Source organism: Drosophila simulans, chromosome 3R (genome assembly GCF_016746395.2).
Source record: "Drosophila simulans strain w501 chromosome 3R, Prin_Dsim_3.1, whole genome shotgun sequence".
In the NCBI taxonomy this organism is placed as follows: Eukaryota; Metazoa; Arthropoda; class Insecta; order Diptera; family Drosophilidae; genus Drosophila; species Drosophila simulans.
In genome coordinates, this window is record NC_052523.2 from 13,144,903 (window position 1) to 13,168,909 (window position 24,007).

General features: G+C 42.9%; 5 protein-coding genes across 18 annotated transcripts; 2 read left to right on the plus strand and 3 right to left on the minus strand.

Moving 5' to 3' along the window:
- Positions 1-872: 872 nt before the first annotated feature.
- On the minus strand, positions 873-1,727 carry LOC6728275 (cytochrome c oxidase assembly protein COX20, mitochondrial). Its single transcript, XM_002103588.4, has 3 exons — positions 1,594-1,727; positions 1,336-1,523; positions 873-1,270 (listed from the first exon to the last, which is right to left on the minus strand). Exons 1-3 carry the CDS (start codon positions 1,621-1,623, stop codon positions 1,156-1,158), a joined length of 333 nt encoding a protein of 110 aa, XP_002103624.1. The 5' UTR covers positions 1,624-1,727; the 3' UTR covers positions 873-1,155.
- A 196-nt stretch (positions 1,728-1,923) lies between these two features.
- LOC6728276 (traB domain-containing protein) lies at positions 1,924-6,304 on the plus strand. 3 transcript variants are annotated; one of them, XM_016176815.3, is made up of 5 exons: positions 1,924-2,189; positions 2,448-2,683; positions 3,728-4,407; positions 4,465-4,584; positions 4,646-6,304. In XM_016176815.3, the coding sequence occupies exons 2-5, from the start codon at positions 2,551-2,553 to the stop codon at positions 5,309-5,311; spliced, it is 1,599 nt and encodes a 532-aa protein (XP_016034911.1). In that variant the 5' UTR covers positions 1,924-2,189; positions 2,448-2,550; the 3' UTR covers positions 5,312-6,304. The 3 variants fall into 3 exon arrangements, with proteins under 3 accessions (XP_016034911.1, XP_016034912.1, XP_016034910.1); XM_016176816.3 differs by lacking the exon at positions 1,924-2,189 and adding an exon at positions 2,223-2,381; XM_016176814.3 differs by lacking the exon at positions 1,924-2,189 and adding an exon at positions 2,248-2,386.
- Positions 5,263-22,584, minus strand: LOC6728279. Of its 2 annotated transcripts, XM_044923230.1 has the most exons (3): positions 22,356-22,584; positions 22,096-22,289; positions 5,263-5,609 (listed from the first exon to the last, which is right to left on the minus strand). In XM_044923230.1, exons 1-3 carry the CDS (start codon positions 22,433-22,435, stop codon positions 5,590-5,592), a joined length of 294 nt encoding a protein of 97 aa, XP_044779165.1. In that variant the 5' UTR covers positions 22,436-22,584; the 3' UTR covers positions 5,263-5,589. The 2 variants fall into 2 exon arrangements, with proteins under 2 accessions (XP_044779165.1, XP_002103628.1); XM_002103592.4 differs by lacking the exon at positions 5,263-5,609 and having other exon boundaries at positions 21,371-22,289; positions 22,356-22,573.
- Positions 6,340-20,884, minus strand: LOC6728277 (C-terminal-binding protein). Of its 11 annotated transcripts, none has more exons than XM_039294992.2 (8): positions 20,716-20,884; positions 12,711-13,186; positions 12,332-12,637; positions 11,454-11,714; positions 11,260-11,391; positions 10,925-11,147; positions 7,593-7,822; positions 6,340-7,226 (listed from the first exon to the last, which is right to left on the minus strand). In XM_039294992.2, exons 2-8 carry the CDS (start codon positions 12,903-12,905, stop codon positions 7,143-7,145), a joined length of 1,431 nt encoding a protein of 476 aa, XP_039150926.1. In that variant the 5' UTR covers positions 12,906-13,186; positions 20,716-20,884; the 3' UTR covers positions 6,340-7,142. The 11 variants fall into 11 exon arrangements, with proteins under 11 accessions (XP_039150926.1, XP_039150922.1, XP_039150924.1 ...); XM_039294988.2 differs by having other exon boundaries at positions 7,578-7,822; XM_039294990.2 differs by having other exon boundaries at positions 7,578-7,798; positions 11,251-11,391.
- On the plus strand, positions 21,142-23,885 carry LOC6728278 (protein MEMO1). Its single transcript, XM_002103591.4, has 6 exons — positions 21,142-21,327; positions 22,668-22,749; positions 22,811-22,879; positions 22,944-23,056; positions 23,125-23,236; positions 23,294-23,885. The coding sequence occupies exons 1-6, from the start codon at positions 21,279-21,281 to the stop codon at positions 23,754-23,756; spliced, it is 888 nt and encodes a 295-aa protein (XP_002103627.1). The 5' UTR covers positions 21,142-21,278; the 3' UTR covers positions 23,757-23,885.
- The last annotated feature ends 122 nt before the right edge of the window (positions 23,886-24,007 follow it).

Consider the following 24,007-nt stretch of genomic DNA (forward strand, 5'->3'; position numbering starts at 1 on the left):
GTGCGTGGAAATGGCCAGCAGTTCCACGATCAGCTAACTCGGATTAAAGCAGATACTCTTCCGAGATCGGTGTGGTCAGGTAGAAGAGCAATCTGTCAGATAAAACCGTTCTGATCACTATTCAGCATGGGAACTGCAGCTTTTCTATCTCGAGAATTAAGATCATAGTGATCATCATTAAGATCATAGATCGGCATAGTGAAGGGATTTATCTGTATCTTAAAGTTTTCTAGTACCAATGCCTATACTTACAATTCGTTTTCATTTATAAGTTGCGTTCCTTGAATGTAAAGCAAAAACAAGTTTTTTTACACATAAATGTTTTTTCAAACTAGGCGAATAAAAAGCAAACATATATAAATCTATATATACCTTCCTAGCTATATTGCACATATATCTTCCAGATCTATAAATAATATCGAAATAGGGGTATTTCAGAGAAACGTACATGAAATGCAATTATTTTTCAGAATATTAAGTGAAACTGGCTTTTAGATACTTTGAAAACCAAGATCCATTTTTTCAACAGTCATAGTTTTTTCACTAATAGTTTATTGGTTGAAAAATAAACTTACTTTTAGATACTTTCATTTTATTTTTGTGAAATGACTCTCACTCAAGTAAAAAGTATACTAACTAAAGTTGTAAAAACTTATTGTTGTTTTGCAAACGGTGCATTAAATAACACTTTTAAGTACCAAAACGTATTGAATATACAACTCTTAGACAGTAAAATATTGCTTTTATGTAGTTGTAAAAAAAACTATTAAGAAGTTAAAAGGTCGTTAAAATAGGTTCAATGTTCTTCAAAAGTAAACAACTAAATGTCAGCTTAAATCGAAAGCACAAAAAATCCAACAGGTTTTAGGAACCACAATCATTAAATTGATGGATTGATTTCTGTCCATTCCAAATCAAAGATGCTGGCATAATTAAATCCCTGCGAGTGGCAAGCAAACATGTTTGTCCATTAAGTTGGGTCATAAACTACTCGAAGGTAAGATTTCACTTACAACATATATATAATATATTGGCTACTATAAAGTTTGGTAACAAAAGGTTGTTTACAACACAAGGGATTTAACAATACCAGGATTACTTGGTATCCTAGAGTGAAAACAAACATCGAAGTGGTAATGAAGGATCTGACTTATGCTACGCTGACTTTAAGTCTAAGTCCCTCTCCCTTTGGGTGCCCTCATAAATGGCTTGTCGTCTCATCGCCTCACGAAGTTGCTGCTGCTCGAATCTCCTGACGGACCACTGATACCTGCGGATGCCACATTGATTATTAAGTTATAAGGACGCCGTGCGGATTAAACCACAGCCACTTACCTGCAGGTCATCCAGTAGGCGATGGTGCCGCAGAAGAAGGAGCCGAAGCCCACGTGGGTGGACAGGTGGGTTCGCGAGGTGCCCAGAAAAGTCAGCAGGCCGATGCCGATTCCTCCGCTGATTCCGTAGAGAAAACTGTTACGAAAGCACGGGATCTGCGCCACATCGCGTCCGAAGATAACGAAGCTCTATGGAAGATAAAACATAGTTAACGCTTTATCAGGCACCTGCTGCCCAATCGATTTATGTAATACATACCTTGGCGGGTTCCTCGGGTTCTTCGGCCATGCTGCAATTGCAATTTTAAAAGTCGAGTTGCAAAGCAAAACAAAACAAAAGTGTGACCCTACCGTAACTAAATAATAATACCACGGACATGTTAGGGGCATTCCCACAACTGATCTCAAACTTATAAACTGAAATTAATTAATTATATATTAAACTATAATTAAAAGTAGGTGTAGCCCAAATTTATAACTAAATTGTGTTGATATTCTAGCATACAACAAATAGCTTGAAACCTTTGCAACTAGTTGAATTGGCGCCTTATCGAAATCGCCCTTTATCGAACCAGAAATCGATTACTCGTATCTCACACAAGAGTGGCTCTTATAATTGCGTTTCAAGCATTAAGCAACACTGGTCGACGCTAGCAAGAAGAATTTAATCACAATTTAATTTCTTTAGTTTTTTGGGTTTTTATTTAAATTAAGAGCACGCACCGAATCAAAAACGCAATCAGCGCCAATCGAATTGAGTTTTCAATCAGCAGACAGTCGTCAATTAAGGCCTCTGCCAATGTGCCCCAAACATCCAGCAGTGCAACAACACCCACACTAAAAACAAATTTTCAGGTGAGTAAATTAAGAAAACACAGAATGCCCAGGTGAATTACACAAATTCAGAGTCATATATGTGGAGCACAAATGTGTGTACGTGTGTGGCGCAGACTTTAAAGTCAGTCGAGAAAAACCGACTGAACATAATCAACTGGCAATGCACGACACGTAGGCAGAAAAGTAAAACAAATTTGCAGTTTGCAGAGAGTAAGGCAACGTATTATCTATATACATGTCTCTGATAATCGCTCTTAAACTCTGGGTACTCCACAGTTCTTCGCCAGATGTTCAAACGTCGCCTCGCCAGCAACCGAAACCGAATTTCCACTAGCAACCGATTCTTCCAGGCCTCCAACTGACCCAACTGAACCCGATTATGGACGTATCCGCCTCCACATCGTTTGAATCCTCGCCGGACAAGAGAAACAACACCTACGTGGGCGACAACACTTTCTATGACAGCGCCCTGGATCACCAGCTGTCCACCACGGCCTACAAGTCGTGCAATGGTAAGCAGCCAAACCTATACAAAGCCCTCAAGATCCTGAGTAGCAGAAATCCGCGATCGGAGGGCCACGTCTTCCGGGGGAATCACCCGTGCTCCCCGGAAGCAGACCAGTTTCAAGTAGAACTCCCTACATACGGGCAGGATACGGATATGGACAACAAGTTAACCGAAATGGGTCATCACAGCGCTTCCTTCACAAATCCCGAGAATATAGGAGAATCGGAAGATGACGACTTTGCTTCGAGAGCTATTTACGAGCAAAGGGACCTCATAGATGAGCACAACCAATTGTATCGCAAGGTCAATGCGCTCAAACTGAAGCTTGTTGTTCTGCAAATCCAAACAAAACATCAGAAGCAAGCGATCGGGAATCTTAAGCTGCAGAACAGCCAGAAGCTCAGCTTCAGTCAGAGTATAAAGAAAAAAATAATGGAAGCAGCCCAAGAGAGTCTGCAGTCGCAAGCGCCCGATACGTTTCCCGATCACTTAATATCGCAAATATTTGCGCCATTCGCAGACGACGAGAAACTTAATGATCATTTTAAGAATGTGGACTACGAACTGAAGCAAATAGTGCAGAAAATGTGCAGTCACGCCTACGAAAGCCAGAAGCCTCTCCTAAAAGACACTATCAGTGAGAAGATTAAGAAGCTCAAGCAGAGGCTTATTCAAAAGTATGAGGACCAGTTGGACAGGCAAAAAGAAAGCGAACAGCGAAACGCTTTAGCCATGAAACACAAGTGTTTCGATCTGTTTAAGCAGTTCCTTTTAACCGACTGCCAAGATGAAAGTTGCAACGAAGATTATATAAAGAAGCTGGAAGCTCTATATGAACAGAAAATCTTAAAGGAATAAATTATATTTACGTTTCGTTTTGAATGATTCAATTCTTTAAACCACTCAAATCACATTGATTTTCTACAATCGTTCAAGCACAAAATCTGTAATACAATTTATATAATTCATTTATATTTTATGTTGAATATTAGTAAACTTCGTGTCCGCCTTGATTAACTCATTCTTTTTATTTGATTACAATCCACAGAGAGCCTTATCAGTGAACTCAGCCAGAATCCTCTTGGCCACTCGAACTCGGCCAACAAGACAGCCAGTGCTGAATTCGGCAATGAATCCGCTGCATTCAAGACCCTCGGATCCCCGGCAGCTTTCAACAATGCCACGCCAGCGCTCAATGCCAGCATGCTGCTGATTCAGTCGGAGAGCACGGACACAAATACCTCGCAGGAGGAGGTGGACCCCAAATCACAACTGGCCAACAAGACAATATTCAAGACGGATAATCCCAACCTGTCAATTATAGAAATTAACGATAACTCGATTAAGGAGGAGGACCTCGAGAAGGTGATGCTGGTCGAGGGCGACAGTGTAAAGAATCTTTTGAAGAAGTCGCCCAGCAAGGAGACTTCGGCAAACGCTGACAAAAGACGCCGCAAGGAATCGCTGCTGCACACGAGCAAACAAAAATTGGACATTTCCATCGCTGAAGCTTCGGCAGCCGCCGATGGCGATGGCAAGAAGCGGGATCTGGTGCCGGTCATCGATCAGCCGCAGACCAAGCGCGAAATCACAATCTACGATACCATTGAGGAGTTCGAACAGAATCTGCCGTCGACGGTGACGCTGTTGAACACGCCCTTCGGCAGCAAGGTATATCTTGTGGGCACGGCCCACTTCAGCGAGGAGTCGCAGGATGACGTCTCTTATGTGAGTTCCTTACTCAATAATAGATAAATAGGTTTAATTTCGTATGCAATCTCTCAGGTCATTCGCAATGTCCGTCCAGATGTGGTAATGGTGGAGTTGTGTCCATCGCGCATACACATCCTTAAGCTCGATGAGAAGACCCTGCTGGAGGAAGCCAAAAGCATCAATATTCCCAAGGTAAGCATTCAGAGACCACAAATTTAGCAAAGTTATGGAAAGTATTTATAATCCCCCCTAGATTCGCGGAATCCTGCACACGCACGGCTACATCAACGGCATCTTTTTCATTCTACTGCTGCAGATGAGCGCTCAAATCGCCAAGGACCTGGGAATGGCGCCCGGTGGCGAGTTTCGCCGTGCCTTCGAGGAGATTCACAAGCTGCCCGGTTGCATCTTACATCTGGGCGATCGCCCAATCCGCATCACACTTTACCGCGCCCTGCGCGCTTTGTCCATGTGGCAGACCATGAAACTGGTGTGGCGCCTTACCTTCACGGACAGCATCAGCATTGAGGAGGTAGAGGAGTGCAAGCAGAGCGATCTGCTAGAGAAGCTGATGCAGGAGATGGCCGGCGAGTTTCCTGCCTTTTCGGATGTGTTTGTGCGCGAGCGCGACGTTTTCCTTTGCCACTCTCTGCAACTGGCTGCGCTGCCTCAGGCGGCGCCAGGTGGCCAACAGGTCCGTCCGGTACGTGTGGTCGGAGTGGTGGGCATCGGACACGCGAACGGAATTGCCAAGATGTGGGGCACCGTCGATCCGAAGAAGATTCCGGCCATTCTCGAAATACCGCCAGCCAGCCTGGGACAACGCGTCTGCAAGTACACGCTGAAGTACGGCCTAATTGGCCTCGGATGCTACGGTGCCTTCCGTTTCTTCCGGCCCCGCCTGACCCGCTTCTTTTAGATGGACTGTGGACCAAGTATGAGGCGACTGTGTACCCTGTGTCTGCTATGTTAATGATTTTGTTATTAGTGACTAACGAATCCCTGCGCTGATTTACCGTTTTTGGAGTGCGCTGCTGAAGCGAATTAGTTTTATTTTTCAATGATGTTTTGATAGACTCGTTTATATACGAAATATATCCATGGATGTATATACATACAAACCAAACAGGAAAGACCACAACACATAATCTTAGTTTTAAAACACCCAACACCAATTTCAAAGAAATCAATCGGTTATTAAGATGGGACGCTGTTCCCTCTGATGGATTTTATCATTCCCATTTATCAGTTCGATGATTGATTCCAAATCGAAAACAAACAAGTAGTAGAGTCGTAGAGAACCTAACACATTGTTATTGTTGACTAAAAAGAACCACATGTATATGATACCAAATTTTGCATAGTTAAGGCATCGTACCGTATTCCATGTTGTATGTACAAGGTTTCCTAGCAGGCCTGGCTTGTGTTGAGCTCGAGAATGCAGAATGCAATGTAAATTCCAATAACTACTACATATAGAACCCGCCTCAGCATTTGCATTACTTCATCTTCCAGTTCTACTCATAGATGTTGTTCATTCCGTAGCGAAAATCCAAACGTTAGCTAGTACTCTGCAGAAATGTGTTATAATGCTAGAAAAAAGAGGAATTTTACAAAACGAAAACCGAAACATACCAACCCTACAAGTACTTTACTAACTATACTATACTATATATACTATATACTATATCTGAGCGTTGTAAACGTAAACATGTTTTAAAAGTGCGAGTAGCAAGCGAACTAAAAACCTAAAATCAATCTGTAAATGTATCTTGTAGCTGCGTAGGTTTGCTAATCCGTACGTGGTGTTATGTAGCATTTAGAATAGAACTAACTTACCACCCGAAGCGAACGAGCCTTTGTTTGCAACTGACTCAAATAAATGTACTATATGTATTCCAGTCGACAACATCATGTGTTTGTTAACTCAATTTAAATGCAGAGGTGTTCGCTTTTCTTTTGTTTTTCTTTTATTATGTACTTTAAACTTATCTTAGCACTAAACGTCTCTCTTGTGTTGCTTTTGTTTTGTTTCTAGTGTTTTCTTTTGTTTTGTTTTTTGTTTGTATGCCATAATTGTTTGTTTGTTTCTCGTAATTAAAATTTTCCAACATTTGCATTCTTTTTTGCGCTTATATGTAGTAACATATTTTCACTTTGAATTGGTTGCAATACAAATAAAAATCTTAAGTTGTAACTGTAAAATTCTAAATAGTTACAAATTAAAGTCTAAATACGTAGTAAATTTTGAGGCGTGTTGTGTGTGGGGCATCATCATAATCATCATACTCCTCGTTTTCCTGCGTTGTTTTTTATGTTGTATTTTGTTGTTTTGTTGGTTTCTTTCTTTCGGGAGTTGGTAATGCAAATATGTATTGTATTTTAAATTAAAACATAGAAACTTGGAAAAATTCAAATCAAGCGCTGGCACAGGCGCGCAAGTAATCCGTTTCTCAACCGGAACAAAAGAACAAACGGCACGGATATAGGGGACACCACACATTCGACGGATGACTACTGCTGGGTTTTGTTTTGTTTCTCGTTAAGTTTTATCCTTGGGGACCGAATTCCACGGGGTCTACTGCTCCACAATGCTCGTACTACGCCGCCTACTCCTCCTCCTCCTCCTCCATCTCCTCCATTTTCTTTTGGCCAGTTGTTGTGTGCTGGACTCCATTGCGCCACTGCCCGTTGTCATCGTCAACTCCAGCTCTCCAGCTCTCAGGTGCGGCCAGTTGGACAGCAGATGCCTACGGCGCCTCCGTTGACTCGGCCTTCACCTCCGTTTTTATGCTCGATGACAGATGATTATTAGGGTCGGGCGCACTCAGAGGCTAAAAGCAAGATGGTCAAGGATTAGCAACTCGGTACAGCGCGCTCGAGATGATGATAATGATGATGATGAGCAGAAGCCCCCCTAGCCTAGCCAAAACACTCAACTACGACTAACTAGCAACAAACACGGACTATTGAGCTGGGAGAACCACGCACACGACGACAACCACAACAACAGAGTAGTGTACGAGTATATATCTGATGAATCTATCTCGCAACATTGGCTAGCTGCTAAGCTAAATGGCAAATAGTAAATGGCAATAACTTTGGCAAACAACAACACACACAACACACAAGACAACAGAGGTACTTTTTGTTGGGAATTTGGATTTGTTTGTTGGACTACCTACCGATTGGCTACTCACAATTCCAAGCGGCAATCCGCCGACCTGGGGCGACAAGTGCGGCGGAACCGGCGACGGCAGGAGGGCGGCGGCTGCTGCAGCGGCCACAGCTGCAGCGGCAGCTTGAGCGACTGTCGTCGGACCGCCTCCTACGGTGCTGCCCAGGTTGGTTGTACTGTGGGGGCCATCGTGCGGTGTGGTGCTGTGTGCCCGGTGATGCAGTGCGCCTGTATAATAGCCGCCATTTAATCCTGGATTGTATTTCGATTTTGGTTGGTATTGGTATTTGGTATTTGGTATTTGATATTGGTTGAAAGTTAGGTAAAGATTATGAAATGTTGCTGTTTGGTTGGTTGGTTGGTATTATGTGTTTATCGGGTTCTGAGCTGCCGAGTCAGTGTATTCAGGGGATCTAAACATGAGCGAAGTCTGGGGGATTTGGTTTTAGTGATGCAATATGATTGAGGAGAGGAACTGGCGCATTGCCCCTGTTGTATACGGTATACGAATAGTACACGGATGAACTCAATCAATCCCTTTGGGCGGTGCGTTCTCCTTAGGGCTATAGATACAAATTGGCTAAGGCTACGAGAAATAGTACGGCTATCGGCATTTCCATTCATTGCTGACTTTGGCCAGGCCTTAGTAGTTAAAACTAAATGTGCTCTCTCTCTGCTCTGCTGCTCGCACTCAATGATGCCGTGACAGCATCCCAGGATTTTAAACAAATTGGCGGGGCAATATAACATTTCAAACAAACAGTCTTGCAAACAAACACTGTCACACAAAATAGGAAACGAGGACGAGAATTTAACAGCTTCCAATTGGCAAGTTAAAACAATAATGGGTTCATTAAAGATTTTGTTTTATTTGTTTTTATCTTTTGTTTTTTTCTTTTTCTTTTCGTGTTCTTTTTTTCTGGAAAGGTTTTCTTGGTTTTTCATCAAATCAACTTCTCCGTCTCAACTTTTGTTTTGTTTCGCTTTTGTTACTTCATATCGTCAATTGTTACGCTTTTAATTTTATTTAGCTTTCACAGTTATTAAAAATATCCTTTTATACATTACAAAATAACAGTATTTTATTCTTTTGTCTCATTACTTTTACGTTTAATCTTTTACTTTTACGCTTATGCTTATTTATGCTTTACTTTGCTCATTTGTTGTTGCAGCTTGCTATATAGGATCGCGTGTGTGTGCGTGGGTGTGTGTTTGATGTGTGAGTATCTGTATCTGTATCTGCAACTGCTCTGTATCTGCATCTGTGTCTATGTTTTGTGTGTATGCGTGTATGCTTTGTGCTGGTAAATGTTTGAAATATTACAAAAATGTTTGTCCTTAAAAACCGATACGAAAGAAACATAAAAACCGGAAAAAAGAAAAAACAAGTAAAAAGGAATCGGATTGGATTTCGGTTTGTATATATCTTTTGAGCGTTACCGGATAGACTTGAAGATAAATAGGGCGGAGAAGTAGGAGGATGAGGAGGAGTCAATTCAAACTGTTTGAAGCTTCTCGGTTTTAAACTTAAATTGCAAAATTGTACAAAATGATAGTCTTACAATTGTTGCGCACTTTCGTTTACATGTAAATATATATTCTCGTTAAATAAAATTACAATTTACACGCTAACAATGTTTAATGTGCCGCTCGCTGACGATTATATCCTTGTTATCATCGTGGTTCAGCTGCCTTTTATCGTTAAGGTAAATCTAGGTTCATTAATATTACATGTATTATCTTTTTTTGTTTTCTTTCTTTTTTAGCATTTTTGTAGTTCTTTCTGTTTCGCTTTAATATAATTTCTGTTATATTTTAAATGTACATAGACTATGCGTTAATTTAATTGTAGTTTTCTCCTTTCTATTTATAGATGTGGTTGAATTTAACGAGCCGAGTTGTCATCTATTTTATTTACTTTTACTTCATATATATATATGCTTTAGGTATTAACTTCCTTGCTGTTTGCCTGTTTGTTGTAGCCAATCGAAAACACAAGAATGTACGTAAGGCGAAAATAAACTTGAATGATGAGATCATTTCGTAAATTAGAGCAGAGCTTGAGCAACAGAATAATAGTTTCAGTTAAACACTGTGTCCTCTGGGATGTGTTTTTTTTTCGTCTTATTCGAACCATTTAACAATTGAAAGTCAGCAATGAATGGAGCAAAATAAGGTAACCAATTTTATTCTTAAGCTTACAAAATGTGTTGACGCGGGGAGTAAGTCGTATTGGAATCGTTTGCTTGGTTTTTCGGTAATAATATTAATTTGTAAATACATTGAATACATGGCTAAATACACAGAACATAATTAATTACTTTACATACTTTTTCGCTGATTGTTTCTAGTTTCGGTTAAAGTTAAAGCCGGATACTTGGTGAGGGATTGGATGAAGGGAGTTGGGTCGCGAAACATCAACAACAATAATCCATCATATTGTTTACTTTCACCTTGTTTTCATGTGTAAATTATCTTGAAACTTATTCGTTTATCTGTATATTCCCTATGTCACTATATATGCACGTATGTAATTGTTGTAGACTAAGGAGAAGACAATTGGCCACATGTAAACGCTGAGTTTTGAATTAATCTGAAGAATCTAGCTTACTTGAACTTCACTTAAAGGAATTCTTACAAAGTTCGATAGCGATGGAGTTTGGAAACTCGATGAAAATACTCTAAACATACTTCAGAGAGGCTTTTGAATGCGTTCTCTGTTCTTGAAGGGCCAAAACAATGCATATACGTACACAGATACATATTGGATAAACGTAACTTTTGGCCAACATCGGCTGCGTTCTAATCCTCCTCATCGACGTCAAACATTCTGATCTTGGTGCAGCGCTTAGCCACTATGTATATATATATATACATATATAAATATATATATATATGTGTGCATATATATAGATCTATATATTTGTATAGCTTAAACTGTGTAACTTATATATCAACTCTTATAGCGTGTGTTCTTGAATCGTGCTTCAAATGTTATATACTCTCTCTGGCGCGCTCCACTCCCGTCGTCTATATATATATACTTTCGAATGAGTCAGAGAAAGAATAGAAGTATGTTTGGATGCTTGCTACATCTGTGTGCGTGTGCGCGTGTGCTTGTGTGGGTATGCTATGGTGTGGAGTGTGTGTGTGTGTAAAGTATGTGTGTGTTTTTCTTTTTAACGATTTCTGGTATTGTATTTTTGCTTGGATTTTGTTGGTTGATTTCTTATGTTCTTCTCATATTTTTTGTTTTGTTTCGATTTGTTTTTTTGTTTTACTTGTAATAACGCTCCCTCGCTCGCCTGTCTCTGTCTCTCTACTTTTCTTGATTTGATATCATTTGTAGTTTACCTTCGGGATAAACAGCCGCCGCCACGCCCCCGGCGGCAGCGGCAGGCGGCGTGCGCATGAAGTACTCCTTGTTGACACAATTCCTCAGCACGTCTGGAATATTGCCGACGATCGCCCGCCGGATCTCGGTGGCTGCCATTTCGCGCAGCTCCGTTGCGGACGCGTCGCTGAAGAAGGCGGCGTGCGGTGTGCAAATCAGATTTGGGGCATCCTTCAGTGCGCCCTGTAAGCCAAAATAGAACATTGGTTAGTTGCGATCACATTCGTCGTGGGTGCGGCGCCAACTCAGATTGCGTAAAATGTCTCGTTTTACAACAATCTCTTACTTGAAATACATTGTAAGGTTCGTTTTCGTGAACGTCCAGGGCGGCAGCTCTTATCCTTCCCTGCTTCAGCGCCAACGCCAGGGTCTCGTCATCGACCAGACCGCCGCGTGCGGTGTTCACCAGAAATGCACCAGGTCGCATCTGCAGCAAAATAATATTATTACTCAATAAGCTTTATACATTTGAGATCAACTCCTGCTCACCTGTTTAATTGTGAATTCATTGATTAAATGATGGTTGTGCTCGTTGAGCGTGCAATGCAGTGAGACGCAGTCGGACTGGAAAAGCAGGTCCTGCAGCGTGTAGACGCGAGTTAGGCCCAGCGACTTGTCGATGCCGTCGGGCAGGTAGGGATCGTAGAAGATGACGTTGAAGCCGAACGCCTTAGCCCGCAGGGCCACGGCGCTTCCAATGCGGCCCAGTCCCACCAGACCCAAGGTGTCGCCGCGGATGCGTGCACAGCCCTGCGTCGAGAAAATAAGCAGATGGTGGTGTTCCAGTTAGATGCATTCAAAGGTGTACTTGGTATCGATTAAATATTAATGCGTTCCAAGCTCCTCTATTATTTATAACTAGCTGAAAGTCTTGCTTATATGCAAAACATACTTAGCAACACCCAATTTGCATTTGGATTGGATGAAATAATTTGAATACGGCTATAAGCGTACATTATAGCCACTGAATTCAGTCGATGAAATAATAATTCCTTAAATATCAAAAACAATCTTCATTATCAGAAATCCATGGCAAATAAAACCATTCGTTTAAATTAAGCTATACAAATGTCATGATGACTTGTTTTTATCAATACTATTCGCAATCGTCCAACTTAAATGTACATAGACACATCATTTTCCCTTTATGTTTGGAAATATATGTAGGTATATTATATATTATACTATCTTTAATCTATGTACGTGACTAGCATAAATAATATCAACTGACTTTTAGCTTGCCTCTAAAATATTCCTACTACCTTCGCGGGGAGCTTTAGCATTACTTGATAAGAATACCTATTGCAATCAATAAATTGACGCAGAATTTCACCGATTCTACATATAGCTTTTGGCCAATGACTTACATGCGCTGCCTCCCGCACTTGTTCGGGTCCGGTGAACTTCTTGCCCTCGCGCACCATGTTCGCTAGCCAATATGTCCGCCGGTAGAGGTTGAGGATGAGGCACATCGTCGTGTCCGCCACCTCCTCGACTCCGTAGCCGGGAACGTTGCACACGGCGATGCCCAGTTCGCCCGCCGCCTTCACGTCGATGTTGTCTGTGCCGCTGCCGATGCGCACGATAATGCGTAAAGCTTTGAACTTCTCAAGATCCTCCTTTGTCAAGATGATGGTGTGCCACATCAGTGCTCCCACTGCCTCGTTGAGGACCTATTCGCAATTAGATAAAATGCCAATTATTAGTGTTATGTCAGAGAAGGGATGTATGTAATCATTAACTTACCTTCTCGTGTATTTCGGAGGTGCTCTGTGCATCGCAAAAGGCCACCGTGGCCACATCCTTCAGGATGGGCATCTCGATGGAGCAGTCGCGTCCATCGAGCAGGGCCACCAGTGGGCGTGCTTGCAGCGGTCCGTTGGCAAAGCTGCCCTTGACATCGATGCGCGAACGCTTCGGCATCATCAGATTTTTGTCCATTTCGCTGTTTTCAATCTGTCTGCTGCTCTTCGTCGTCGTCGTCGTCGTAATAAAACTTTCGCCCTTTTCCGGCTGTGGTTCTTCTTTTGATTTTTGTGTCAGTGAGTACTACCGCGTTTCGGGGGGCGCTGGGCGCAGGCTGGTATGGAATCCCTTTTATCGTTTTTCTGGCTGGCCAACCGCTTTCAGTGGCTCTAATTAAATCAATGAAAAAAACCTTTTCAAGACTACGATGCAAACGCTGCAATCATTTTTGGCGCTTCATATTGAAATCGAGAATCCTGCAATGGAAGCAACAAGAACACATAACACATAAATTAAATGGAAAACATGAAACATGATGTAGACTAAAAACAAGAGGGGGAAAAAAAGAAACAAAAAAGAAAATAAGCAAACAGCTCATGTCAGCAAAATTTGGCTGATGACAAGTTTCGTTTGGATTTTGCCAATATCAGCGATAAAGCTACATTATTGTCGCACTCACATCGCTGCCCCTTCTACATCCCGCCCCATGGAGTGGCTTAAGCGTAAAGAGTTGGGGAGTTGGGATTCGGAGTGGCATTTTGGGGGAGAGGTGTCATTGCAGAAACATAGAAATTCAACACTGTTCACATGCGACCATCGACAAAATCGTCTGGAGCGGAATGGCCTGTGCCCCCCCAAACCCATTCCCTACTTTCCCTTCGTATGAGAGTATGAAAGGGCGTTTCTTGTTGGCCAGCTGGCTGAAATACATACACCTCCTCGTCGACGGCTTCGTGCCACCAAATCCAAACTGAACTTATCGGACGCTTGATTAGACACGGGAACGGGTCTCAGGAACCCAGAAGAGCTAGGTACTGTACCCACACACATCTGGTTTGTCACCGAGTGGATACGGATTACGTGTAGCAGACCGCGCGGCCTTATCTTATCACCACGACACTTCTCGGCTATCTGACGTGGAACGGCGTGGGGGCAACGGATGGTGGGCTTCCAGCTCGGCGTGATGGCAATGTGACCGATATATATGACGGGGCTCTAGGTAAGTGTGAACATCCAGAAGGTTGTTGAATGTACAGCGCATTTGTTTACTCGAAGTTTTACTATATCATCAAGTTTGATTCGAAGACTATTCGTAGATATAGTCCCAATATGGGAGCACATATAGAAATGGTTGGCATGCCTGGATGATTCCCAATCAACGTACTTTAACCGCTAATGACAATATTTCCAGATAAGCCTCGTCTTATCGCCACTTCTAATTTGAATGACTATCGTATTCGTAGGTGGACTAACCAGCTGAGTGAGCCAGTGGCTATCAATAAAATGATAATTATTGCGATCACATGAAATTACTTAAAGCTACATTTATAGCCGTCCGAAACCAAATCGCGTGAATAGTTTTCGCTATATACCAGTGGAGATTCACTATGCAGCGCTGATAAGAGCAGCAAATCGGAACAATAAGAAATATATTGACAGCACAGATATATGTCTATATAGCACTGTCACATATGTATATATTTTGTGCGTGATAAGCCGTCAATGACTGCCACTGCCTCCACGGGCAATAGGCTATAGGCTATGTTTAGACACACATCTGCCCCACACCACACCACCCGAGTCCCTGCCTGCTGCCTGCTCCAACGGTCACTTCCCATCAGCCATGTGTCACGTATTGTGCAAAAGTATGAAATACGTTCAAATGCGGCAACCGACGAGACTACAATAATAATAGCAAAAAACAAAAAAGAAATATACAACAACTTGCACAGATACTGCGGGGGAAATAACGCTCGAGCGAACGTTCGCCAAATCGCAAGCCAAAATACAGAAATACAGAAATAAGCAACGCAATTATGACATCGGGCAATGGAAAAAAATATCCCAGCACAATCACATCACCCCCCCACCGCCACAACACCTCCCCCTGTCAATGGCAAGCGTACTATAAACGTATATATACATATTTATATATATATATATGTATACATTTATCAAGTGAATAGCCAAAGTCAAGTGGGCGCAACGCTTTGTTAATTTTCAAGCAATTTCTCTCTGTGCCCAGAATTTGTGGCTCATGTGGCTGTGGATTTTTTGATTCGCATTTGTTTACTCGGAAATGTATTCATTATAGACGTTGTGTGCGTGGATAAGCGGCTCAAGTTATTCGCAAATGATTCACTGCACTTGGTATGCTAATCCACTCATTCAGTCGAATGATTTAAGTTTACAATCAAAGTACTTGAGTTTCAGTTTCCTTATACACCTAAGTTACACTTTTGCCACAACTTGGCGGCAGAAAGACACAAACAACTCTTTCGAAACACACTCGAAATGGAAAATGTCAGTCGAGAGTTGATAAAGCGCGCCAAAAACCAGTTTTACTCGAGCTTGCTCTGGCTGGATTCGCCTTTTACTCTTATTTCGAATCTCTTTCTGTTGCTGGAATGCCTGAAGTTGCCACAGGATGTGGCATTCGCCGAGTGCGAGCGCCCACGCCTGTGGCAGTGCCACTTTTCTTCACCCGACGCGACTCGCCTTCGCGAATCCAAGCCACCGAATCGAGCGAAAAACCTGTTGACGCCCGCGGCCAGTGAGCAGGAATATATATCAAATCAAGGCATATAATTCAACGAGCTGAAAATCGCATCCAGCGAGGCATTATAATAAATCACTTCTAGCGCCGCAGTGTGTACAGTAAGTCGCGGCCGCGTATCTAACAGATACATTCTCTGATGCCGAATGTGACGTTGCGCGCGGCTACCTGAGTCCGGTGTGTCCGATGATACCGATGATTCCCATTCTCGTTCCCATTCGGATTCCGATTCTGATGTACAAGCCGACTGACTAGCCGCCGGCTGTCTAACAAACAAGCCGGTATCATTTGGCCAGCGGAGCAGCCAGTTTAGCTGGATTATGGCTGGCTTTTAATACATATCTTAAGGGTAAACAATCAGTAAAGGGGCAATAATTGCTTTAGAGGATTTGTAGACAGACCTAAATACCGATCATATATCTTGCTCTTGATTAGGATATCGATTAGATAAGATACTACTGCTTTAAGTTGCAGTATCTGACCGATTGATATGAAATTTGGTATGCGGCTGTTGGTTATGAAAACAAACAAATCGTCTTTGGCCACCAACGCTCCAACTCAGCAGCTGTGGCAGCTATTATAAATTTTCCATTGCTAGTTTCAGGAAAAAAGAAAAACAGTAGCTGCGTGCTGGCTTTAAAACCCGGTCAGCACTGTCCAACTGGAGGAGGAGCACAGTAACTCCAGAGCACCGATGACGATGGCCGCGCGCACACATATCTCTTTTTATGGACAGGGAACGGAGCAGCAGCAGAGGCAGCAGGCGGCACAGCAACAAACCAAAACCAAACCAAACCAAGCCAAAGCGAAAAACCGGTTTATCAACATGAAACGACAACGCAGACGATAACAGAGTGGCGGCAAAAAGAGGAAAGTCAGCGCGCTAAAGAGCCGCTGGCGAACTCGGCGGTGTGTGCCTGGGTTCTTTTTTCCACTCGATTTTATTTTCATTTCTTTTGCTCGTTTTTGCCACAATTTCAGGCAGGAAAAGCCATGTTCGCTTAAATTGTTTGCTGCGTGTGTGTGCGTTGTGTGTGTCGAGCAGCCTTAAAACACGTTTAAATAAGTCATGCGCATTTGTGGGCAACAACTTTTAAAGCACAGTTGAGATGCTGCTGGTGGGAAATGGTGGAAATGCTGCTCGAGGGTTGGGAAATCGACAACTGCAACTGGAAAATTCAAAGTGCAACTGCTCATGCGTCGTTGCTGCGACGACTGCCAGCGATTTTTCAACTTTAAGTCAGTCGTCGCCGTCGTCGGTGCTCGTAACTTGTTTACCCCACTCCCTCCTCCTTCTTTTTTTTTTTACTTTTGCCTGAATTAACGGCTGCTGCCGTTTTGTCGTGACGTTGCGTTCCCGCGCTTTTCCTGCCCGCCGCCCCCACTCCACCCCGCTGGCTAACCATTTCAGCTTTCTGTTTCATGCATATGCGCTTAAAGCCGGCTTTCAAGATGACGCCAAAAGCCTCGTGGCTCGCAGTAACTAAAGTGTTGGCCACTCCACATTGAGCGGCGATATTAATGCCACAATATTTCGGCACTCGCAAGTGCGATTTTTCAAGCCGGCGAAAGTTGTGGGTATACTCTTACATCACAAATAAGTGTCAAATAATGCAGTTGCTATAAGTGAATTTCTAGAATTTATAGATGGGATTGTAGACATGAAAATAGAACATGGAAAATGCAAGAAATTCAAACCAGAAATGGTTTAATTGCTAAGATATCTAAATGTTTAATACCAATAATTTATAGAAATCCAAACAATTTTCCAGTGAAAAATCAAAGCATTGCGTTTTCTAAATCACTTCCATAAATAACCGTGCGATAACAGAGTTTTCCCAAATGCGCACAAACGAATCAATTTAAATTTTGAGATTGTTTTAGCCAGATTATTCCACCTACAAGTGGATAGACACAACGAATTAACTGGGTAAATTTCCGAATTGGCCATTTTCGTTGATATTCACTGCAAACGGGCGGTTGGAAAAGTGCAGATAAAGCGATTACGAGCGAGTTCGGACCTTCAGCAATAATTTAGCCATGGTATTTACTGTACTACCAAACGAAAGCACTTAAACTGTTTGCCTGACATTGGCCAATGTTTTCATTTGTCTATGTATGTATGTATATGCATGTATGTAGGTGCCATTCTGCGTTGCTTTCCCATTGTTTTCCCTCGCCTTTTCTCGTATTTCCCACTTGTTTTTTGGTTTTTGTTGTCTTGTTGTTCTTTTTTTTTTATAATATTGATTGGTGGTGCGCGCGGTCTGCGAATGACGCAAATTGAAAAACTGCAAGCCAGCATAGCCGAGTGGCAAGTGACCAGAAGTGGGAAAAAATCAAATGAAATACAACTTATATATATTTATACATATATATATTATTGCCTCGCACGCTTACGAATTGCTGATGCTGCGTTCTGCGGCTGCTTGGCTATTTCTATTTATTATTGTTGCCATATCGCTGCATCTGTTGTTTTGGACGGATTTGGCTGAGCTGAAAGTGTGTGTTTTCTGTTTTCATTTGAAAAGTGCTTGCGCAGGGGTATCTCAGCTATGGCGAAATGTTTGCCACCAAACTTGCAACGATTAGCTGGGAAAAATACATTTTTCCATCGCTTTAAAAGTGTTAAACTGTCATTCATTTGCAATAAATTTATAACTTGGAAATTTCAGATTTTAGGGTATTATAATTGCGTTGTATTTGCCTTTCAGATCGATAGAGATAGATAGCAGAAAAAAAAAGTACAAGCAAATGAGGCACACATGGCTGCCATTGTGTTTCTGGTCGAATTTTAGTTCCTCGGACTTGTGTGTTTAAATTTAACCGTTTGCCTGCTATTTCGGTGGCTGCTTTCGCTTTGTTTTGCGCCCCGTGCACCGCCAAGTGTGAAATTCTTTGGGCAGGTGTGCATTTTTTCACGCGCGCAGTCGGCGGCAAACACACAACAACAAACATTGTGCAAAAACACAGAGCATCAAACGGAATTGGGGAGGAGGCGGCGTACGAGGCGTGGCAGTGGGCGGCATTGCCTGGCATTGACAATAAATAACCGTTAGCTAGTGGGAGTGGGCAGCCCATACACAATCAAATTTATTATTTGCCAAAAAAGGGCAGTGACAAGAAGCGGAAAACGTTGTTGCGCCAAAAAACGAGTAACAACAAATTCAGCAACGTGTACAGTTATCGATGGACTATATATACGTATAGAAAATTCCATGGCAATGCAAATATTGAAGTGGAAACGGGAAAAGCGGCTCTCTCTGCCACATATTTCCATATTTCTATTTATTCTGTAGCAAAAACTACAATGGGAAGCGGAAAATCGTATTGAATAGGAATTCTCAACGACTGCAATACAAATTCATTGGCTAATAACTATATAAAGCAAATTCATTTTAGAATCCCTTTTCGCCCAATACGACGAACATTTAGCCCACAATTTTCTAACCGTAATTAACTTCAACTTTAAGCCAATCGATAATTTCAATTGTGCCTGCTGCTTTTAAGGGTTTGTAATCAGTTTAGATAACCCAAAAGTGCGCAAAAAGTTGCGGGGAGTACAACAAATAACTAAACAACTAACACAGTCGCTATAATTTGAACTCTTTATGTGGCAGAAGTTCGTCTGTATTTCCGTTTTTTGGGCAAAAACAAAAACACCATTTGTAATCCTCTCCGGAGTTTTGAGCACTTCGAGCAACACCAACAACATTCCCGTTGCAAGTGCGGCAGTTGGTGGCTGGGAGGGGAGAGGTTTAGAGACGGGGGGAGCCCAGAGTTGCTTGTCTGTCTGCCTCTTCATGTGTGCGTGTGTGTGTGTATGACGTATACGTTTGTATGTGTGTGATGGGTACAGGCACGTCGAACAGTGAAAGGGCGAACGAACAAGAGAGAAGAGAGAGCGATAGAGATAGAAGAAGCGACGACAAAAACACGACAAGCGCAAAAATTGTAATAAAACTAGAAACAAGCATCAATTTGAATGGACATTCGTAAGTTGATCAAACTTTTTCACATGGTTGTGTATTCAATTCGGCATAAACACACACAAACAAACAATCGCAACGGTTGTTGAGTAAGTGTGTGCGCTTGTAATTTGCAATCAATATGCGGGCGCAAGAAATAAAAGCTATTTATACTTTTAAAGCTTTGATTCGCGGAGAAGAAACGATAAGCAGCACTTTCACCCTTTAAAGGCTTTTAATCCGAGCAAAAGAACGAAAACTCCCGGTTGAAATGTGTCAACATGAGGCTTTAGTTGGTTTTCAAACTCGTTGCTTTCGTCCTCTCCCTCCCACCCTTTCTCTCTTACACTCCCGCTCGCTCGCTCTTTCTCTCTCTCTCTGTCGCACCAAATGTGGCGGCGGCAAAACAACAACGATGAGACAGCATGTTGCAGTGGCGTGGGCAAAAGGGGGGTGCTTGAGAAAAGGGGGACGTTGCGCAGTGAACCTTGCGTGTGTATTGTCACTAGGCGGGCGGAAAAAAAATATAAATTACAAAGAGAGTGTATGTATCTGTGGCTGTGTGTGTGTGCGGGGAAATTATTGCACAATTTTATTTATGTTTTGCATAGAATATGGCAGGCGTTGCTCACTCGCTCTCTCTCTCTCTCTCACTCACTCACACACGCACGCACTCGACTTTTGCATTAAACCGCAACAATACTTGGTCATGTGTGTGTGCGCACCCACACACGCACACCCGCATCACCTATACAGGCAAAAGTAGTTCCGCTTTAAAATTCATCAGAATTCTGCACGTTTAAATTTTTCTTGTACACGTTTATCGCACACTCACACACACGCACGCACACAGGCACAGGCGCACACTCGTTGCAAACAGAAAGGCAAATGGGAAATATATGGTGTAGTAATCCGTGGAAAAATCGCCGCTGCCGCTGATTTTCGATTGTGGTATTATTAAATAGCTGAAACGCAGTCAGCGGCGCACAATTTGATTTTCAGCTCTCGTTTTCGCCTATTTTTCTCTCGCTTATTCGCCTATTCCTTTGTGGCGGCGGCGACGGCGGCGTCGGTTTTTTTCTCTCTTTTCTTTTCCTTTTTTTTTGCGAGTTCACAATTGGACAAGAAATTCACGTGCCAAAAACGCGGCCACACACAATTTTCAGTGACAAACACTTGGCGGCGGGTCTTATGCACCGTTGTCGACCACTTTTCACAAATTTTATGCACTTTTCGGGCAGTTTTCCCACAATTAATTTACCAGCAACGCGTCCAAATTCCACTCGCAGCTTTCAAAATGGCGGAATACGACCACGGCGGATTTTTAGGTTTTAGTACAGCAATGACGCTATGCGAACAGTGTGACCGCACACGGGTCGTTCGACAATACCACGGTCCGCGCAGGCAAACTGCAAGAATTATGGTATGGTTCGAAATGTTGGTCGAGAATACCAACTCTTGACTTCCGCGAGTTTTACTTGTATTTGAAATGCGATTATATGTATAGAAATTAATAAAAAAAAAAAAACAACACTTAAATAAAATTACGTTACCTTATGTATTTTATTTTATTTGTGTGATTTATTTAGAATTAAAAATTAATAATGCTAAATATGATTATACCCAAAAGACGAAATTAAAATACTTTATGCATCCCTGAAGAAGAGTGACCGCGGACCAGCGAAACCAGAGAACGTGCGTATTTTAAAAACAAGACAACGGTCACACTGCTGTACCAATAACAAAGAACTCGTTTTTTCTACAAGTAACGGCCAGTTAATAGCTCTAACTAACTAACCAGACCGATTAGGGATCTCGCAAAAAATGTCGGTCAGAAGAGCAACCCATGCAGGCAGCTGGTACACGGACTCGGGTGAGTAAGAACCCAGCTGCGGCCCAGAAGATAACACAATCAATTATTGCATCGCCCGTGAGTGTGGGATAAACGCATATGTATTGCACCTGTGCGTGTTTGTCTGTGTGTGTGTGCGGGTAATGAACCTTAGGTCAAACCAAAAAAGTAACTACATGTCACCTATTCAGAAGTTCTTTTCCGGATCCGAGCCAACCGCGTTCCGAATCTCGTCCATGCGATCGTATGCGATTTCGGTGGCCCAGCACAGACGCTTCTCCAGCTCGCTGTTGCGCCGCCGCTGCTGACGCAGTTCATCCAGTCCGCGTTCCAGCTGAGTGCATGCCTGGAAGAAGGTGCTCAGCTCGGGTATGTCGCCGAATTCGCCGGGATGACGACGGAATCCCTGCGTGGCGTCCGTGGATAGCTTGTCCAGGCGATTCTGCAGGAAACGCTGGTCGAACATCATCTGCAGCTCTGCAGTCGTCGCTTTGCCCAACTCGTTGTTGGATTCGTTCAAGTGCAGGTCCCTTATGCGGTCCTTCAAGCCCGTGAAGCTAACCGACTCCAATTTCTCGCCAATGCCCTGGAAGAGCTCGTAGCTTTGCTTTAGCTCCAGCTGCATCTTCCGGACATCGTCGTCGATGCTTTTGGCCGCGTGCGATTCCAGGAAATCGGCACGGGCACTGGCATCCATGGGCGGTGCGTCATATCCTGATCTTATCGAAAAGCTCGAGGATGTGGAGACCGGATCCGAAGCTTTTTCCTCGGCTCCACCTCCAGTTAAACGATCTTCAGATGATCTGGTGCCCGACGACGAACTCTTTGTACTGCCAGCGGACGAGGAGGAGGTCTTACTATTGTTCTTCTTGGACTTCCTTGATTTTGCTGTCCTGGTTTTCCTTATGGGCCCGAAAATGGGCAGCGGATTGGGACTCAGGAGCAGTTCCTGTGACGCCTCCTTATCGGAATCGTCCGCAGCCCTGTTGCAGGATTATGGATTGATTTTATTTCTATTTGTATATACACTTTGTAACTTGATAACCTACTCTTGAGATAATATAGCGGTAAGCTCGTTCCGAATGCGATTCATGAGCTCATCGCTTCGTTTTTCCTTATCAGTTTCCATTGCGGAGTGTTCAACTAAAATTTAAATCAATATTTAATAACTTTATATCGCTGCTGTGATGTCTCGACTCAGCAAAAGTCTAATAAACCAGGAAATATTTGTTTGCTTGCTGCTAGGCAACGACAGGCCAACTATTTTCGTTGATTTCGAAACTGAAACCATTTCCTGAGCAGGAAATTATGGTTTACGATATTATTTATTCGTTATTAAATGCGTTTAACTTGCTTTTCAGGCGCCGAGCTCTCCGGGCAGTTGGATCGTTGGCTGGGTGCCGCCGATTTGTCCCATGGACCGGCTCGTGCCATCATTGCTCCGTAAGATTTAGTCGTATTCTTGCAATAAGCACCATTGAACTTACTGATTGGTATTCCACAGACATGCTGGATATACGTACTGTGGAGCCTGCGCTGCCTTCGCCTATCGCCAAGTTAGCCCAGTTGTCGTGTAAGAAGTTCACATTCGAGATTTCCGCGAAGACAATCTGGTTTTATTGAACCTTTGCTTGCAGCAAGCGAATCTTCATACTGGGTCCCTCGCATCATGTGCGTCTGCGTGTCTGCGCCTTATCCGCGGCGAAGAAGTACAAGACGCCCCTCTATGATCTCAAAATCGATTCTCAGAGTATGTTGATATTACAAATACCAGGTGCATTGCATGTTTTATTGATTCGACTTACCAATTATGTTTAGTCAACGCTGAGCTTGAGAAGACTGGAGAGTTTACTTGGATGAGCATGAAGACTGACGAGGATGAACACTCCATCGAGATGCATTTGCCCTACATTGCCAAAGTGATGGAGGAGTAAGTGGTTTTGTATATATGCACGAGGCGTTTTACTAAGCAATAGCACTGCTGCAGCTACAAGGATCAGTTCACCATTGTGCCTATTCTGGTGGGTTCGCTCAATCCCGAACAGGAGGCGCAGTACGGCAGCCTGCTGGCCCCGTATCTGATGGACCCCACCAATCTGTTTGTGATATCTTCCGACTTCTGCCACTGGGGCCATCGCTTCAGCTACACCTACTATGACAGCACCTGCGGAGCGATTCACAAGTCCATCGAGAAGCTGGACAAGCAGGGCATGGACATCATCGAGTCGCTCAGTCCGCACTCCTTCACCGAGTACTTGCGCAAGTACAATAATACGATATGCGGACGCCATCCCATCGGAGTGATGCTGGGCGCTGTGAAGGCGCTGCAGGATCAGGGCTACGACAAGATGAGTTTCAAGTTCCTCAAGTATGCCCAGAGCAGCCAGTGTCAGGACATTGATGACTCCAGCGTCAGCTACGCCTCCGGATCCCTCGTCTTCGAGATGTGAACTCACTCAAGTATTTTAGCCACTCGACGGCATCTAATTATTGCTATTTAAACGTAACGTTTTTATATTTACTAGCATCAAATTGAAAATTTAACAATAAATCCAAAATCTCCAACCGGTTTTAAATTAGGCGGCATTGTTTTAACAATTACAATAAATGCAATTATCAATTAAAATTAAAGCTCCTTTTGATAATTTAGCTTTGATTATTAGCATAGATTTAGTTGATTTAAGTGGAATTGAATAAAAAT

Bases quoted from the DNA above. Each gene is read 5' to 3' on its own strand.
- LOC6728275 (XM_002103588.4), bottom strand. From the start codon at position 1,623: ATGGCCGAAGAACCCGAGGAACCCGCCAAG. The intron at 1,524-1,593 runs GTATGTATTACA...TATCTTCCATAG, and splicing joins AACCCGAGGAACCCGCCAAG to AGCTTCGTTATCTTCGGACG. The intron at 1,271-1,335 runs GTAAGTGGCTGT...TGGCATCCGCAG, and splicing joins GCCTACTGGATGACCTGCAG to GTATCAGTGGTCCGTCAGGA.
- LOC6728276 (XM_016176815.3), top strand. From the start codon at position 2,551: ATGGACGTATCCGCCTCCACATCGTTTGAATCCTCGCCGGACAAGAGA. The intron at 4,408-4,464 runs GTGAGTTCCTTA...GCAATCTCTCAG, and splicing joins CGCAGGATGACGTCTCTTAT to GTCATTCGCAATGTCCGTCC. The intron at 4,585-4,645 runs GTAAGCATTCAG...AATCCCCCCTAG, and splicing joins AAAGCATCAATATTCCCAAG to ATTCGCGGAATCCTGCACAC.
- LOC6728277 (XM_039294983.2), bottom strand. From the start codon at position 12,905: ATGGACAAAAATCTGATGATGCCGAAGCGTTCGCGCATCGATGTCAAG. The intron at 12,638-12,710 runs GTAAGTTAATGA...AATTGCGAATAG, and splicing joins CCTCCGAAATACACGAGAAG to GTCCTCAACGAGGCAGTGGG. The intron at 11,148-11,250 runs GTAAGAGATTGT...TTTGGCTTACAG, and splicing joins AACCTTACAATGTATTTCAA to GGCGCACTGAAGGATGCCCC.
- LOC6728278 (XM_002103591.4), top strand. From the start codon at position 21,279: ATGTCGGTCAGAAGAGCAACCCATGCAGGCAGCTGGTACACGGACTCG. The intron at 23,057-23,124 runs GTATGTTGATAT...AATTATGTTTAG, and splicing joins TCTCAAAATCGATTCTCAGA to TCAACGCTGAGCTTGAGAAG. The intron at 23,237-23,293 runs GTAAGTGGTTTT...GCACTGCTGCAG, and splicing joins ATTGCCAAAGTGATGGAGGA to CTACAAGGATCAGTTCACCA.
- LOC6728279 (XM_002103592.4), bottom strand. From the start codon at position 22,435: ATGGAAACTGATAAGGAAAAACGAAGCGATGAGCTCATGAATCGCATT. The intron at 22,290-22,355 runs GTAGGTTATCAA...ATCCTGCAACAG, and splicing joins ACCGCTATATTATCTCAAGA to GGCTGCGGACGATTCCGATA.